This window comes from Sinocyclocheilus anshuiensis, unplaced genomic scaffold (genome assembly GCF_001515605.1).
Source record: "Sinocyclocheilus anshuiensis isolate Anshui unplaced genomic scaffold, SAMN03320099.WGS_v1.1 scaffold2285, whole genome shotgun sequence".
Lineage (NCBI taxonomy): Eukaryota > Metazoa > Chordata > Actinopteri > Cypriniformes > Cyprinidae > Sinocyclocheilus > Sinocyclocheilus anshuiensis.
Window position 1 is genome coordinate 226,144 of NW_015552762.1, and position 18,345 is coordinate 244,488.

The 18,345-nt window shown below is 34.9% G+C and overlaps 1 protein-coding gene across 7 annotated transcripts in view; it reads left to right on the forward strand.

Annotated features, from left to right (window-relative positions):
- LOC107667883 (PDZ and LIM domain protein 5-like) overlaps positions 1–18,068 on the forward strand; it is a 53,207-nt gene extending 35,139 nt beyond the window's left edge. For 2 of the 7 annotated variants that reach the window (XM_016459615.1, XM_016459618.1), the window contains exons 6-15: positions 1,837–1,857; positions 1,961–1,978; positions 2,137–2,315; positions 3,084–3,123; positions 10,445–10,536; positions 11,422–11,596; positions 15,829–16,009; positions 16,558–16,678; positions 17,574–17,689; positions 17,773–18,068. In XM_016459615.1, the coding sequence (XP_016315101.1) occupies positions 1,837–1,857; positions 1,961–1,978; positions 2,137–2,315; positions 3,084–3,123; positions 10,445–10,536; positions 11,422–11,596; positions 15,829–16,009; positions 16,558–16,678; positions 17,574–17,689; positions 17,773–17,862 (1,033 nt within the window). In that variant the 3' untranslated portion in view covers positions 17,863–18,068. The remainder of the gene's footprint in view (positions 1–1,836; positions 1,858–1,960; positions 1,979–2,136; positions 2,316–3,083; positions 3,124–10,444; positions 10,537–11,421; positions 11,597–15,828; positions 16,010–16,557; positions 16,679–17,573; positions 17,690–17,772) is intronic. The other 5 variants (XM_016459621.1, XM_016459620.1, XM_016459616.1 and 2 more) reach the window with 4 other exon arrangements.
- The last annotated feature ends 277 nt before the right edge of the window (positions 18,069–18,345 follow it).

Here is an 18,345-nt window from a genome sequence, read left to right on the forward strand (position 1 = left end):
ACCTTGTAGATAAGATTCAAGAGGGCTGCTTTTCCATCTGAACATGAGGTCAAATGTACCCCTAGATTAAATCTATATGGTCAGACTTGAGATCAAATGCAAGTCATTGGAAATTCTCTGACGATATCACGGTTGAAGGTGGCAAATGGAAATGTGGTCGCCCAGGGGCTTTTCGTTTTGTTTTTGTCTTCTTTTCTTCATTCTATAGTAATAACCAGGGGTGAGACTGCAGATTCGAGACTTGACTCGGACTCGAGTCCCAAATTTGATGACTTGCGACACGACTCGACATAATTAAAGAAGACTTGAGACTCGACTTATGCCGAGTTAACACTGCACGATTTTAGCCCGATTTTTCACTCGCCGACAGGGTTTGCGAAATCGCCGACAAATGCCCGACATCGGAGGCAAATCGGTGCTCGTTCACGCGAGTGACAATCACGCAGTGTGAATCATCAAAGACGCGATCTGAGGGAATCGCTGACGCCCGTAAAATAATAGCATGCTAAATATCTGGAGCTGTCGCCAATTCACAATCACGCTGTGCGCAATGATTTCTGACTGAAAACTACATCGGCGATGACCTACAGCCAATGAGAGACCAAGATATAGGGCAGAGGGAAGTTCGGGGAGGAGTTATAGACCAGAATCTCAGTATTTTAATAGATATATGAACAATTATATCATACAGAAACAAGCACAAACATTTGCTTGACCAGCCACAACATCAGCATAACAGTTACTGCAAAAATATTTACCTCCAACTCTCTTTGCAGAACCTGCACCCAATCCCTGTTCCCTGCATCTCCCTCCTGCATAATCATGCAGTGTGAAACCCCCTGTCGCCGATCCATCGTGCAATGTGACCACAGCAGTGACCGACTGCTACCCCAGATAGTCACGCAGTGTGAAAACAACGCGATCCGACGAGTTTGAAAATCGTGCAGTGTGAACTCGGCATAAGTCTTAGTGTGGTGACTATGTTTACGCAACTGGTCTCATGGGTTTCTAATGTGTATTTCTTTAACGACAAATTAGTTTAATTTCCTTTGGAGGATTTTAAAACTCAAAAGCTTATGTTTCTGTTTAATATTATCTGTTTACCCGAAATACTGAGTAATTCTGAGAAAAAAACTGAGAAACACCTCAAATGCCGCAAAAAGACAGCATTTGAGGTGTTTCTCAAGTCGATTTCATTAGCGAGTCTTCCAGTGTTGCCAAGTCCACGGTTTTCCCGCTGAATTGGGGTACTTTAACATTGTTGTCGCGGGTTGAAGAAGCGACTCCAATAACATGATATTTATCCACTGGAATGCGAATTTTAGCAGGGGAACCCCCCCCCCTTGTGAAAGGGGAGGTTTCTTGTGAAAACCTGTCAATCCTGGAGTCTTCGTTGCCATAGGCTACTCTACAGTCAAATAGTGAACTTATGAACTTCTTGGAATCTATCTTCTTTGAATGTCTTGACTTTTTTCATAAGGAGATTTTCCTGAATTTGGTCCCAGAACCTTAAAAGAAGCTTCTAGCGCTTTTTGAATCTGAGTTACCTTGCAAAGTTTGGCCATGGTAATCAGACTGTCACAATACCATAGTAACTAGTTACACTATAGTAAAACTGCTCAAACACTGCTATAATATTAAAAATGACAGACAGATTGTGAATGTTAAGGTTTATTAAGATGTCACAGTATTAACAATAACTGTTATATCTAACTTTAGTATTTTGGAAGAAACTATGTTTACAATGGTACATTTTTGTCAGGGAATATTTGAATTCTATGCCTCCAAAAGCCTTTCCGTTATGTAATGACAGTTTTTTATTGTTATTTTTCATAGTGGTCCTCCAGCTGTTTCTAAGTGAGTACATCTGTAATGTGTTTGCCATCAGTAAACCCTTCTAAAAGAGAATGAATGATTGAAATGTTTTATCTTTCTTATTCCTTTTTTATGCCTCCTTCAGAAAACCTGCAATGAATAGGTAAAGAAGGAATAACCAGCAGCCAGCAGTGACCTTGTTTCTCAAATGCTGAGTTGCTTAAATTGTGCATTTGATATGCAGTATGATTACATGTAGAAGAGGCAGACAGTATCTCTCTTTGTGTGTGTGTGTGTGTGTGTGTGTGTGTGTGTGTGTAGATTTCCTCGTAAACCTATCACAGAGACCGACATTGACTTTTACCACGTCCCGACTCACGGTGATGCCAGCAGGAAACGCATCATGGAGGACACAGAGGACTGGTGCCCGCGGACAGGAACTTCACAATCCCGCTCCTTCCGTATCCTGGCCCAAATCACTGGCACTGAATCTGAATTAGGTGAGAGTTTTTATTTGATTTGATTATTTTTTAATTTTATTATTGCTTTTTAAATATGAATTTATTGTTTTATATGTTTTGATTAGGGAAAAATTATTAATTCTGTTATTTATTTGGAACATCTAATTTATTTCTTTTTAAAAAATGCTATTCTAGGTTCACTTAATTAATGTAATTATTTTAGATGAATATGCATACTGAGAATTTGGTAATTTTTGATTAAATTCAATTGTATGAAAGAGTACTTTTATGTTTTATATGGTTAGAAAAAATATGACCTCAAAGTTTAAATGCTCCTGAAAATCAACTCCTGGTGGAAGTAAAAAAAAAAAAATATATATTAATTTTAAAATTTAATATAAAATTTTTTATTTAAAATACTTTTTTTTTTAATGCATTTTATAAATACTGGGCCTTATTCATAAAACACAAGCAGAATGCATTTCTGTGTAAATCAGTCATAAAATCATTCTTACATAAATTGTTGCATTTAATTCAAGGCAACTCAATTCAATTTATTAACAATGGTTTTATAAACCATTTACACAGACATTCATTCTTCTCATGTTTCATGAATGAGACCCATTGTGTGGAAAACCTTCAATACTGAATTTGAGATTAAGATTCAAATTGACGTTTTAAACTGAGAGAGAGTTGAGAGAGAAACAGATGGGATAAACAAGAGAATGAGCATGTCTTTCATTACACCTCTATCACATGAAAGTGTGTCGTATTAAATATGTTCTGTATCATGTTTATGTCTTTCAGATCGCTCACAGGAGTCAGAATCAGCAAAGAATAAAACAAAGTAAGTTCCTCTGCTTGCCAGCTGTTTTGGAGTGTGTGTGTGTGTGTGTGTGTGTGTTAGAATCTCTGTGTGTTTTTTGTTTTTGTGATGATGATTTGTTCAGGTTTTCTCTGAAGGGTGTTTGTGTGCTGTTATTTACCTGTGTGATTTTGGCATCCTGTGGCCTGTTGTTTTGTGAGGTTTCTGTTAAAGCTCTGGCTCTAGTTAACCAGCATGTGCAGATCACTGACGCTTTCCACCACTAGGACACAAAATTGTATTTTTCTTTATTTCTTAACAAAAGGTCAGTGAAAGGAAGTGCTTAAAGGGATAGTCATCATTTACGCACCCTCAAGTTGTTCCAAACCTGTTTAATTTACTGTTGAACACAAAAGGAGATATTTTGAAGAATGTTGGTAACCAAATAGTTGACGGTAGCCATTGACTTATAACCATCACTTAAGCATGACATTTGAAATGTTAAAACATTTTTTATTTTTTTTTATTTTTTTTAATGGAGCAGTTTATTGAACCTTTAGACAAAGTATAAAAAAAATGCATGAGTTTTTGGTATCACTTTACTTAAATCATTTATATATAATGCATTATAAAAGCAGTTTTAATGCATTTGTTATGCCTTGTAACACACCTTATAATGCATTTTATGATCTTGGTAATAATTGTAAGCAGTTATATAATACTTATCTATTCATTGTTACACCTTTAGAAAGTATAATGCATTAAAACACATGACAAACAAACCTTAAAACATTAATGCATTTTAACTTTGATTACAGTTATTTATGAAAAAATATAATGCATTACAATGCATAATGTATTTTACATAGGCTTTAAGTAAAGGTTTACTAAGTTTTTTTGTTGAGTATCATATATCAGCAGTTTATGGCTTATATAGTATGATATAGTCTGAATATGGAGCTCATACTTGAGGAAGGAAAAAAAACTACCTTTATTTTTTTTATCATAGGCCCAATCTGAGAGTTATTCTGGTAATCTTGCACTGTTGTTGGTTTGCCGTTGAAGTTGTCGTGTAATAACTTGTCTTGTTTTGTGCGGGTGAATTCATAGTTTGTAAGGGTTCTTGGCTTCGCTTTCCAAAGAAAGGCATTATTGTTATTATTATTATTATTATACAGTGTGTGCTGTGTGTATTTTACTGTATGTTTATTTGAGTAATACATTGAAGCTCGGTTTGGGACAGAGTTACAGAAGCGAGTTTAACCCGTGTGCAGTGGCGTTTGCGTCTGCATGCTTTACAGTATCTCTGTGCTAAAGACATTCACTTCTACAGCTCTTCATACTGTCTTTGTTTCTTTTTCTCTCTCTCTCTCTTGTTGGTTTTCTGTGAACAGGGTAGTGAAGATTAATCCTACGATTGGACCCAGATATCATAAACTCAGAGACTGGCACCTTGGAGTGTCTGCTCAAAGCCTTAACGTCTTCAGCTTGGTGTAGACGTGTGTGTGTGTGTGTGTGTGTGTGTGTGTGTGTGTGTGTGAGTGTGTGTGAGTGTGTGAGAATACGTGTGTGTGTGATTGGATCTGTGTGTGGGATGTTTCTGCAACATGAGCTCTATAAAGTGTGTATGCGTGTATTTAAAGCAGTGTGTGAAGATTCAACATGCACTTAACGGCAGCAAACCACACATCTCAAACTCTTCTGGTGGATTTAGTGATTTTTATTAGTGAAGTTTATTAGTTGCATTACAGTACTGTATTACATGTGTGGCTTGGATCTTATTTCGTTTCTGTGATGTTTCAGCTTTTGGTCTTTTGATTCCTATTAAAAGGAACGTTCTGGGCTCAAAACTAGATAAACTACACACAGCATCTGTCGATTAACACTGAAAATAATTTCAGCTCATCCTTCAAACAAAACACAGTGATGCAGCATTTACAGTAATGCACTTCCACAGTGTTCTGTGAGGAAATGTGCAGCTCATATTTTTGTTAAAAATGATTAATTCTTCTGAGTAGAAATGTATCTAGTTAGTTGCATGGTCATGACACAAGTTTTAAATGCGATTTTAATTGTTAACAGGTTTATGCATTAAAACTGTGTATTTTAATTATTATTTGGTGCTCTACAGACTTCATTTGTAAGTGCATTACTGTAAATGTGATATTTATTTTCATAAAATTTGATTATTTATACATTTTTATTTTTATTTTCTATGACAAGCCTGCCACAGATGCTGTATAAACCCAGAATATTATTTTAAACTGCTCAAATTTTATTTTACGCTTGAAAACATACTATTTATTTTAATTCATGACTATTTATTTTAATTCATGACATAATTCCTTTCTCACTTAGTTTTCATTATGTAGCAAAATTAGAATAAAGTGGCCTGTATTTTCAGAAGAATTTCTGCTGTGTATTTTCTCCTTATTTGTGTCAGTGTTTTTATCGGTTTCTTTCTGTATGTCCATCAGTTACTGATTTTAAGCCAAAGTCATGATGTTTAACCAATCAGTTACATAAGTAATGGCAATAATAGACAGGTTAACCAGATCATGACAGACATGTGCTCAATCTAAAACTAGTGGGTCTTTTGATTAATACAGTAGGATCCAGTAAAGGTTGTTATAATGAAGTGTTCCTAGTGTCTAAATTGGTCATAAAAATGTGAATGTGAATATTTTTCTTTTAATTCACAGTTCTAGGCAACCTAAAACAGAATTTGCACATTTAACTTCTGTAATATTGTAAAGCATAAAACATATTTGATATTAATAGTTATTGTATTTTTCCACATAGATATGGCTTTAGAATTATGAAATGTGGACATTAACACCAGGAATATGTATTAGTCATATTTATGTAGGATCAGTTTTGATTTCATTATGATTGAACTGCTGCAGTTTTCATGTGTCGCCACTAGAGAGCAGCACTGATTCTTTCATCTCTGCAGATAAAAATGTGAGTTTGCAGACAGTGCCGTTGTCACAGGCTTGTTAAACTGGTGAGGTGACAATGTGATGCCTTAACACATCTTTTAATTGTCCCGTATGGCTCTGTGAAGACTGGGTACTTGACAGAAAACTTGCAGAACCATGCAAAAACCATACAAAATGTTACAGGGTTAATGGTCAGTTCAAAAATGGTCTTTGTAAGCAAATTACTAACACTAAACATTGAAATCTTAAACAGTTATGTAAATTAAACCGTTAAATACATGCAATGTCTGTCACTGATCTATCTATCTATCTATCTATCTATCTATCTATCTATCTATCTATCTATCTAGTAACAACATATAAATATAGTTCCATATAGTTTAAAAAAAAATATTATACAAATATACAAATGTATACAGTTTTATTGATTAATTTTTATACAAGTAACAACACACACACACACACGTTTACTTGGCTATCTAAATGGGGACATTACATAGACTTCTATTGTTTTTATATACAGCTAGTTATACACTTTTTAACCTAAACCCACCCCTACCCCTCACCGAAAACATTCTGCATTTTTACAATTTCAAAAAAACTTTTTTACTTTATTTTTATACCAGTTTTACAAATGAGGACGTCCCCAAAGAGAGGTTTTTGGAGATTTTGTCAGGTTTAGCTCACTTTTGGGTACAAATTTGTCCCCAAAATATGGTTAAGTAGGTACACACACGCACACACACACACACATATATATATAAAATTATATATGGGCTTAGATCACTATGATCATGTTCATATTGACAGATTTCCTCTGCTCATGGATTTGTGTGATGGAGAACTTCCTGTGTATTAAGCCGGGCTCACACTACAGGAGTTTTAAAATCCTAACCGATTATAAAATCTGGTTGCAGCACACACATAAGGAGAATCTTTGTAGATTATCTTCACTCAAATCTTAAACATGCACACACTACAAGATTTTAACATCATGGCGCATCACACACTATGCAAGAATCCGCAAGCGGGTTTCCTTCACTCATACAAAACTGGACGTGTGCTTTTAGCTATACATTGTTTTTTTTATTTCATGAATTGGCTCTGCTGTCGCTCAAACGTTGTCCTCGCATCACTGAATACCAGAAGAGCTTTTTTTCTAATTCAGGTGAGGAGTAGCCAAGGCTTTTCTTACTAAAATGGAAGCAAACTGGTTATAGTCAGCCTTCTCTAGTTATTTATTTAATTATTTAATACTTATTTTAGTTAAGTGCTTAAATTGTAAATACGCATTTATTAAATTATTTTATTTCGAGGGGCTCGACAAGATTTTTGCTCCGATTCTCGGGAGAGGGAAATCAGGGCTAAATTGGGCAAAAAATCCTATAGTGTGAGCCAGGCTTTTAGCCGATTGCTCCTCTCTCATTCGATTAGCCTGCTGTACTGCTCCACTCTGATTGGATTATGTGCTCTGTAACGAATCTGATTGGCTGAGAGCAGTAACGATCGCTCTTATAACTGTGTCTGTTTTCTGTTGTGCCTCTGTGTTTGTGCATGTCTCAATTTGTTATCTGCACAGAATAAAGTCGATTAATTTGTGTGTGCTGCATCCTGCTGTCACCATCAGTTATCTTTTTATTTTTCCTCTATGCTGCTAGCACACTCCTCTGAAGAGTGTGCTAGCATTCGTCTACAGATGTCTCTTATTCCTTTACTGTATAATATGGAGGATTATCAGTTTTACTAACAAAAAAGTACCAAAAGTGCCGTGTTACTACCATGGTGCTTTGGACCTGTTGCAAACAAACAAACAAATACATACATACATACAGTACTGTATATGAATGGCATTACCATCTGAATTGAAAATGAAAATGATTAAATAATAATAATTTATTTTCGAATTGAAAAATAAATAGACATTTTAAAATTATTTATTTTAATTAGTGTTTAGCAATGCAGTTAAATGCATCTGTAAAATAATGCATTAATTTGAACTGAATTCATAAAAAAATTATACATTTATGTACATTATATAATTATATATTATTAATAAATTGTTATTATATACTTTGCCAGTAGTTTTAATCAGTTCACTTAAAATATTGAGTTTTGATTTTTTTCCCCTCTAATTGCCATTATTAATTTAGTATCGTTGATATGCTATAATAGTTTTTTATTAATATTTTGTATTTTCTAATTTCACATTTTAGTTAAAGTTTTAGTAATTTTGTTGTGTGTTTTTGTCATTTTTGTTACTTTTGTATTACATTTTTTTGAAAAATGTCTATATAGTATTTATTATATTTTCATTTGTTAGCTTTAGTTGATTTATTATTAGTTATTTTAGTACTTCAAATTAAATTAAACAAAAATGAGAAATGTCTTGACTAGCTTAAAATATGTTTAAGCTTTTTGTTTTATTTTATTTCATTTTTCATTCAAGTAATTAATCAATCAAGTAATGAAATGTTTTTTTCTAAAAAAAAGTTGTAGTTTTAGTTAACGATAATAACCCTGCCATACCTATAATGCTAATTGTCTTTTTAAGTAATATAGTGTCCCAAAAAATACTTAATATTACAAAATATAATATAATATAACAAAATATCAAATCATTTGTCCACATATGTGTGTCTGAAATGCTGCAGGATCTTCTCTCTTTACTAGCTTCACTTTATCTTCATTATTTTTGCTCAGCGTCTTTGAATCAGCTGGTGTTTTGGTGATTTGTAGTGAATGCATGAAGTCAGTTCTCCTCAAGTTCACACAGGTGTCCAAACACACAATACTGACTTCATTTTCAACACTAGATCTGTTTTATCATCACTTACAACTGTACAAGCGTCTTTTCTGATGTTTATGAGTGTGGCTGTTTGTGTTTTTGTGAATGTGTGGATGTTTCAGTGTGGAATATCTCATCAGCGTCTAGATTCAGAACTGAACGGTGGTCCTTTCGGTTTCTATGGCTGCCGTTTCCATAACATTCAGTCTCCGGGGGCTTGTAATTAGACAGGAGAGATTGACAGAGCGCAGTTGTGTGGCAGAGAATCGGGGTGGTACGGTGTGTGTGGCTATGAATGTGTGTGCTTGTGACGGCCACCCAAGATTTCTAGATGCTCAGAGCCAAACTTCTGTCTTCCTGTCCATCAATATTCACTTCCTGCCTCGCTAAATTTAAGCTGCTGGACGGCACAACCAGACCTGCTGTGTATTTAATGAGTGTTGTGATGGAATGTCTGTCTGTACTGTAGGTACAGTAGAAATGAGCTGTGTCTGGTGTGTGAGCTGTGAGCTGTGTGTGGCTTTGGCTGTTTACAGTGGAGCACTAGCATACTTATACATATTGCATACTTAAACATGATGTGAAACAGTTTGCAGTATGCAATGATTAAAGGAATATTTCACCCAAAAGTGAACATTTTCTGAAAATGTACTCACTCTCAGGCCATCCAAGATGTAGATGAGTTTGTTTCTTCATCACAGATTTGGAGAAATGTATCATTACATCACTTGCTCACCAATGGATCATCTGCAGTGAATGGGTGCCGTCAGAATGAGAGTCCAAACAGCTGATAAAAACATCACAATAATCCACAAGTAGTCCACACCACTCCAGTCCATCAGTTAATGTCTTGTGAAACAAAAAGCTAATTGTTTGTCATAAACAAGTCCATCAAGACGTCTATCATAAACCGTTACTTCTGGGCAAAGTATGAGTCCATAATCCATAATAACGCTTCCTCCAGTGTTGTATCAAAATCCACTCACATATTTATTTTGAGCAGTTTTTGACTGTTCTTGTAAACAGTGCTTGATCTGTGCATATTTCTCTCCTGATTCAGACGAGACTACTTTTCACTGGAGAAAGCAATTTTATGGACAGAGTTCTCATATTTTAGCTGGAAGCAACGGTTAAAAAACATCTTGATGGATTTGTTTCTTACAAATTACTGTGTGGATTACTTGTGGATTGTTGTGATGTTTTTATCAGCTGTTTAGACTCTCATTCTGACGGCACCCATTCACTGCAGAGGATCCATTAGAATTTTTCTTAATCCAGTTTTGTAAAACAAAAAAAAAAACCTTAACATCACAGTTTTTAAGACTGAGATACAAATTTGAACAGTAGTTTAAATTAAAGTCACATATACAATGCATCATAATGAGTAGACATTTCATACATTTGAATTACACCTAATAATATTTTGTTTGATTTTGAGGCAAAATCTGGCACATTTCTACAGGTTTCATAAGATTCACACAGTACTGTACATCATGTGACTCTTGCATGCATAGAGTTCATATACTGTACTGCACACAGTGTACATACTGCATACTACTTTCTCTAGCACTCTTCTTATCTTTCCCTTATAATTATGTCTCTCTCTCTCTCTCTCTGTGTGTGTTTGGTCTCTCAGTGAGGAGCAGGATGATTCTCAGCCCAGCGCTCATGTCTGTCCTGTTAAGACCATGATCAAAGCCCCGGGAACGCCTGTCAGAAACACAGCAGGTAATATCACCTCATGACTGAAGATCCAGTCTCTCTCTGGTCCACATACTGACCCCAGCACTGTGGCAAATGATATTGAACTGTATATACACTACAAATCTAAAGTTCAGTCACACCTATAAACCAATTAATCTATTTAAAAAATACATTCAAATTCTAATTTAAAATTTTAGTTTGGTGTAAAGAAATTTTTACAACATTTCATTCCAATATTACTGTATTAAGTTATTTTAGTATCATTGAGATACTATTATAGTTATTATTCGTATTTTGAATTTGTTTTTATTTTATATTATCTCATATTTTCCAGACTTTTTTCATTGTCATTTTAGTTAAACTTTTAGAAATATTGCTGCATGCTTTTGTCATTTTTTATTATTTTTTGTTTTTAAATATGTCTATGTAGATTTTATTAAACTAAACTAAATCTAGTTAAATAAATCTATTAAAACTGAAATAATTTTTTCCCTTAACTGCCATTCCTCTGCTACACAGTAAAAAAATGATTTTTCGAATTTGTAAATAAAACAAATATTATTGGAGTAGATTTTACAAGAAAATACCTTTCATTCTTTCTACTTAAGAATTTCATGTTTAATTCTATTTTATTTGCCACTTTGTAATTAATTAAATCCTGAATTAAATGAATTAAGTAAATCCTTCACCATTTGTTTTAGTATAGAAGACTAATTGATATCTGTGGTGTCATATCTGTTACTATATTTTATGTTTTAGGATTACTTTACTTAATAATTGTAATACTTAGCAATTCAGACATATTCAAAGCGCACCGGCCTTTACAGTGTAATAAACTGAGGTAGTGGAGGCACTTAAAGATGAGCTGAAGCTCTAATGAGTGTTTGTGTATGTTGGTGTCTTTGGCAGGTCTCATCACTCCTACTTTTGGTGTAATGAGCAACAGTACTCCTTTAGGCCCCGCCTTAGACCGTCCCATGCCACGCCCACACCCCAAAGACGAAGCCTCATTGGTCCAGATGGCAGAACACATCCCTGCTGGAACACGCACTCCTGTGTGCGCTCACTGCGACTTGATTATCAGGTACACAAACTAGTATTCAATACTAGGAAATAGTCCATTTTTGCATTTACATTAGATTTGTCCAAAATAAGATATCTTAGAAGGCTACATAATGCTGCTGCCTACTATTTGTGTCGGGATTATGCCTGTGATTCCCTACAATCCTGTCTAGGTGGGCAACTCACTAGCTTTTGGAACGGATGCACAATATGAAAAATGCAAAAAGCAAAATGAATGTGATATCTGAAAACATGGTAAACAACAACTGGTACTGTTGCTTCATTGTTGTTGTCAGCTTTCCAATTTTAATTGAACAAATACTGACATTGACATTTAGTTTTCTCTGCCCCTCTAGCGCTCTATTACAGGACATAGTATTCATAGAATCACAAAGTCATTAAAGGATTAGTTCATTTCCAGAATCAAAATGTCCTGATAAATTTCCACCCTCATGTCATCCAAGATGTTCATGTCTTTCTGTCTTCAGTCGCAAAGAAATTACGGTTTTTGAGGAAAACATTCCAGGATTTTTCTCCATACAATGGACTTTAATGGTGCTCAACGGGCTGAAGGTCCAAATTGCCGTTTCAGTGCAGCTTCAAAGGGCTCGACACGATCCCAGCCCAGGAATAAGGGTCTTATCTAGAGAAACGATCGGTCATTTAACTAAAAAAAAAAAATTATATACTTTTTTTAATCACAAATGCACATCTAATTAATTAATATAACCATAGATGGAATATTTCTTCCAGTATCTCTATCATTATTATTATATTACATATATTGTAATTATTATTATATAAATAACTATTGATATTAAAATAAATAATATAAACAAAATGGACTATTTCTGTCAGGACCACTATCGTCAAAGATGATTGACAATTAGCATACAGTTTGGATTGGCGGTATGGTTCTGTTCTGGGCAAGAACTCCCTGCGCATCCATGCTAGGCTGCAGGGAGAGCAGTGATAACCCCCCAGGGTAAACAGAACAGAACCAACATAAATGTATTGCAGATATTGTTAAAGTTCAATAATTTTATGTACACATTTTAGAATTAGTCTGATTCAAAGGATAATCAGAAGGCTGAATCCTGACTGACAGAGGAGGAGCTGGGGATGGAGGAGGGTAATTAGCTATTGAGCAATGTGAAAACTGCTGATAATACTGAGGGACCTTCTAAATGAATGCTTAGATAGGTGTCGTATTCCTATAGGTAGATGAGGATCAGCTGAGAGTCAGCTGATGCGAGCTTGACTAACATGACCAGCCAGAACTAACGCTACGCTCGATTTCTTCCAATACATGTATAATTCTTATTTATATAATATGTTATAATTAATTAACTAACAAACAATGGATAATTTATAAAAACTATAGTAATTTATATAAATGTAAAAAATTCTATTCTTTTTCTTCACATATAGTTTTTGTCACAGACCTGACTTTCCTGTCCTTTCCTCCCTCGGTCTCTCTCTTTCACTTTGAAAATGAGATGATTAGTTTAAGAGCGATATTTAATAACAATAGTCACTCTAAACTCACCTCTTACTTTCACAGAGCGAAGGGTGGCCACCTTATCCAACAAGAAACACACACCCGTGTAACACACACCAGATATCACACACTCAAGGCGGCAAATGAGATGGGAAAGCGTAGACTTAGTTACCTGTGTGTGTGTGTGTAAGACAGTAATTAGGATCAGTCGCTTCTCATAGAGCCTTCATTTAGCAAATTAAACCGAGTATTTATTCCACATGAGAGTAAACATTACACCAGACTCTCTGTTTCACCTGCACACTGAATTACATCTGAGATTCAGATCTTTGCTGAAGCCATTAGTGATTAAAGGTGAAGTGTGTCATTTGTGCGCAACTAGTGGCAACAAATGGAATTGCAGTCTGTTTGTTTGTGCTTTTGCTCTACCTGTCTATGTAATTATATATTATAAATCATATAATTTATATAGATCAGCGAGGTGTACTGTATGTCCCCAGATAAAATAGTATGTACTATATATCTTAATTTTTAACATATTGCTGGACAATAATATAATTTACCACTTTGATGGTGCAGAACATTTCACCTTTAATACAATGACAGATTTCAACGATAAAGCAGGTTTGATATGTTAGATGATATTGTTTTAAAGGGGTCATATGATGTTGCTAAAAAGAACATTATTTTGTGTATTTGGTGTAATGAAATGTGTTTATGTGGTTTAAGGTTAAAAAACACATTATTTTCCACATACTGTACATTATTGTTTCTCCTCTATGCCCCGCCTTTCTGAAACGCGTAGATTTTTACAAAGCTCATCGTTCTGAAAAGCAAGGTGTGCTCTGATTGGTCAGCTGTCCAGTGCGTTGTGATTCCAAAGAGAAAGGAAAAATTTAAATCGCATAATATGACCCCTTTAACCACCGGCTCAGAACAGAAAAACGTGCAGCTATTTACAGTATACAATGATTTGGTTTCACATGCAGTGATACTTTTGGTGGAACCTCAAACTTTTTTTTGTGCATTGATGAGAATCTAATTATTAATTAAATTGTAAAAATAAAATAAACAATTATAAATATGAATTTATGAAAACATAAAAACAATCATAAAACATTTCTACTAAAAATTATGAAATATTTTATTTGTTCGTCTGCATGTCATGACAGTTAACTGACATCAGAGGACTGTGAACATGTAAATGTGTTGTTGAATTATTGAAATATTAACTTAAAACCTCGAAGGTACTGCGTAAAATATTTCAGGTCAAAGGTGTTCGACTGGCAAAACGTTTTTCCAATTTAGGGCCAGATTTACTAACAGCTTGCGCCAGCGCAAACCGTCTTTTGCCATTAAAATAGTTCTGTCAGGATTTACTAAAGACGCGCAGTGAAGAGAATTAGCGCTGAAAAGAGAAATTGTGCCTAACCTTATTGAATATGCATTTGAAGGAGTTTCCCTGTCAAATGCAAAATGTATGGGAGGAGAGTATTAAAATGAATCATGCAACACGATTTACTAACGTTTACGCTTGTCAAATTACTGGTATTTGCGCCATTATTTAACGCCCAAAAAAACATGTCTTAATGCAGACGCTAATTTGCGCTGCTCTTGGTAGATTGCTTTGATTGTTATGGAAATGATCTGGCTGCGTCGGTGTTCTTTAATTTGCGCATTGTCAGTAAATCACACGCAGAAATATCCACTCCCATCGGCGCTGTTTTGGAATTGCGATCTCGCGCTAATTTGCCCTGTTTAGTAAATCTGGCCCATAATATGTAATGCACACATAATGGTCGCAAACAAAAAAATTATTATTATTTTTTTTAAATTTCATTTTCAGAAATCAGGGTGCACAGGTTTTTTTTCGGTTTAACAGAAAACAAAGTTTCATTTGTACGTCACTTTGGATAAAAGCATCTGCTAAATGAATAAATGCAAATGTTACAGTATAAAGTGTCTCCAAAGTGCCAGGTTTCTTCATTGAGGGCTTCAGATTTAATTTTATGAGGTTCATGGGACAGAATCTGTGAAAGAGTTTTGTTTAAGGCATTTAGTAGCAAGTAAACAGTGTATTTAATACAGTGAAACTTAAAACAAGGCTGTGTGGGATAAACATACAGTCGTTTAAAGAGATAGTTCACCCAGAAATGAAAATTCTGTCATCATTTATGGTTCCAAACCTGTATGAATTTCTTTGTTCTGTTGAACACAAACGTTGACCCAGTTGATTGTAGTCATTGACTTCCATATTATTTTTTCCATGCTATGGAAGTCAGTGGCTACTGTCAACTGTTTGGTTACCCACATTCTTCAAAATATCTTCTTTTGTGTTCAACAGAAGAAAGAAACTCATACAGGTTTGGAACAACATGTGGGTGAGTAAATGATGTCTTCATGATGAATTCATTTTTAGGTGACCTATCCCTTTATTATCATGCATAATTTTCAGTTTTCTTGAGATTTTTGTTTATTGGAATTCAGCTCCAAGATGCTATATACAACAGTGCAACTCATTGAAGGTTTCACTGTACAGTCCTTATTACTTTTGGACAGATGGAAATTCTGGCTAATTTGGCTTGTCGGTTTCATACTGTCTAGGTGGGCTTGTCTTTGCCAGAGTAAACTGAAAATTGGACCAAAAATGGCACTGTGTCACAACACAACATTCATTCAATGTAAAAACACCACGAATCTTGTTGCTGTTTCATGTGTGTTTTATCTTTCACATGCATGTATGTGTGTTTCAGGGGGCCGTTCCTGATGGCGATGGGGAAATCGTGGCACCCGGAGGAGTTCACGTGCGCTCACTGCTGTGTGTCTCTGAGCGAGCTGGGTTTTGTGGAGGAACAGGGCTCCGTTTACTGCCAGCACTGCTATGAGGAGTTCTTTGCTCCGACCTGCGCACGCTGCCAGTACAAAATCCTGGGGGTCCGTGACTGTGTGTTTCACAAACATGAAATACACTCAATCTCTAACTGCCTGTCAAATGCTATACAAATATATTCACACACAGAGAAATTAATATATATTTTGGGACGGTCTAAACATCCGGGTCTTTATTTTATTTGCATGTACATTCAAAAGTTTGGCGTTAGTGAATGAATTTAATGCTTTCATTCAGCAAGGATGCATTAATTTGATCAAAAGTGACAATATAAAGACATTTTTTGAGCAGCAAATCAGCATATTAGAATGATTTCTGAAGGATCATGTGACACTGAAGAGTCGAGTAATGATGCTGAAAATTCAGCTTTGACCACAGGAATAAATTACATTTTAACATATATGTTAAAAAAACAGAAATAGAAAACAGTTATTTTAAATTTAAATAAAACTGTTTTTCTGTATTTTTGATCAAATAAATGCAGCTTTGGTGAGCATATAAGACTTCTTTCAGAAACATTTTTAAAAATTACCAACCCCAAACTTTTGCCTAGAAGTGTACATGTAAAGATGATGATGTTTTGTTTTAACAGGAAGTGATCAATGCACTCAAGCAGACCTGGCATGTGTATTGTTTCCTGTGTGCATCCTGCCAGCATCCGATAAGAAACAATACTTTTCACCTCGAGGATGGAGAGCCGTACTGCGAGAGGGGTATTTGTTTGTCTGTTACTTTCTACTTCTATTATTTTATACCACTTACCTCCTTTACAAACCTTTCTGCATTTACTGTATACATTTTCATGATTATTTTCCTCATGGGGGCTTTTGGCTGCTCCTCACAGTGTAGCTGATTTCAACTTTTTCTTCTGGAGACATTTGATCCCTAAAATTATGGCAAAATATCAAGAAGATCCCACATAGAATAGATACCACACTGACAGATAAAAACTACCGTAATCATTGGAAAGGAAAAAGATTCACAAATTTGATCTTTCTTATATCCAAATTATTTACAGTTATGAGATTAAGCAGAGAGTATTTTTATAAATGGAGGCTTCTCAGATGCTTCTCCTGGAAAATGATTTGATGAAAAATACAGTAATATTGTGAAATATTATTACAATTTAAAATAACTGTTGTATTTGAATATATTGTAAAATGTAATTTATTCCTGTGATGCAAAGCTGAATTTTCAGCATCATTACTCCAGTCTTCAGTGTCACATGATCTTTCAGAAATCATTCTAATATCCTGATTTAAAAAAAAAACAGTTGTGCTTCTAAATTTTGTGGAAACGTGATGCAGTGTTTCAGGATTCTTTGATGTATAGAACGTTTTAAAGAAAATATTTATTTGAAATAAAATTATTTTGTAACACCATAAATGTCTTTAGTGTAACTTTTGATCAGTTCAGTGCTTCCTTATTGAATAAAAATATTAATTTCTTTAAAAAAAAAATCTTTTGAATGGTAGTGTATACTATCCACATTCATTTTATAGCTCATTCATTGTATTAATTTCAGAAGAAACATCAGAGACAAAGCTGATAGTTAAAGTGTCTCTGAGTTGTTGATGTTTTCTAATAGTTTTGTAATTGTCTGTTTAGATTTCTACAGTCTGTTTGGGACTGGCTGCCGTGGTTGTGATTTCCCGATAGAAGCAGGAGACAAGTTTCTGGAGGCCCTGGGTGGCACCTGGCATGACACCTGCTTCGTGTGTGCAGTAAGTGTGTGTTCAGGCTCGTCTGTGAGTGTTTGTGTGTTCACCGAGTGTTGTGTGATGAATGTCCGCTGTGTTCTCTTCAGGTGTGCAGCGTCAGTCTGGATGGTCAGACCTTCTTCTCCAAAAAGGACAAACCGCTTTGCAAGAAACACGCTCACAATCTCAAAATATAAATGCGCCTTTGTAAGTGCAAAATATGAATGCGACTGTTGAAGCATAAGCAAAAAAACTAAAATACATATTTGAAAGATATAAATGACACATACTCAAAGTAAAATCACTTCTGATTCAGGACGATCTGTTAGAAGATGGTTGTGTGTGAACAGCACTTTTGAAACTTGTGTTAGTGTTATTTTATTAAATCAAAGAAGTATCTTTTCTTTTTCTTTCCTGTCTCTCTTAAAGGGATAGTTCTCTCAAACATGAAAATTGTGTATGGACAAAAAATACTATGGAAGTGAATGGGGACCTATAGGTTTGCACTTTCAATCATTTTTGTTTTTTGTAAAACTTTTAAAACTCCTGTTTTCTTTCATACAAGTTTTAATAAAAATCAAATGCCAATACTCTGCTGTCCCCTCGATTTCAGTCTTTTACCTCTTATTTGACCTCCAATTATGAAAATTTATAACAGAACTTAAATGGAGAACTGGACA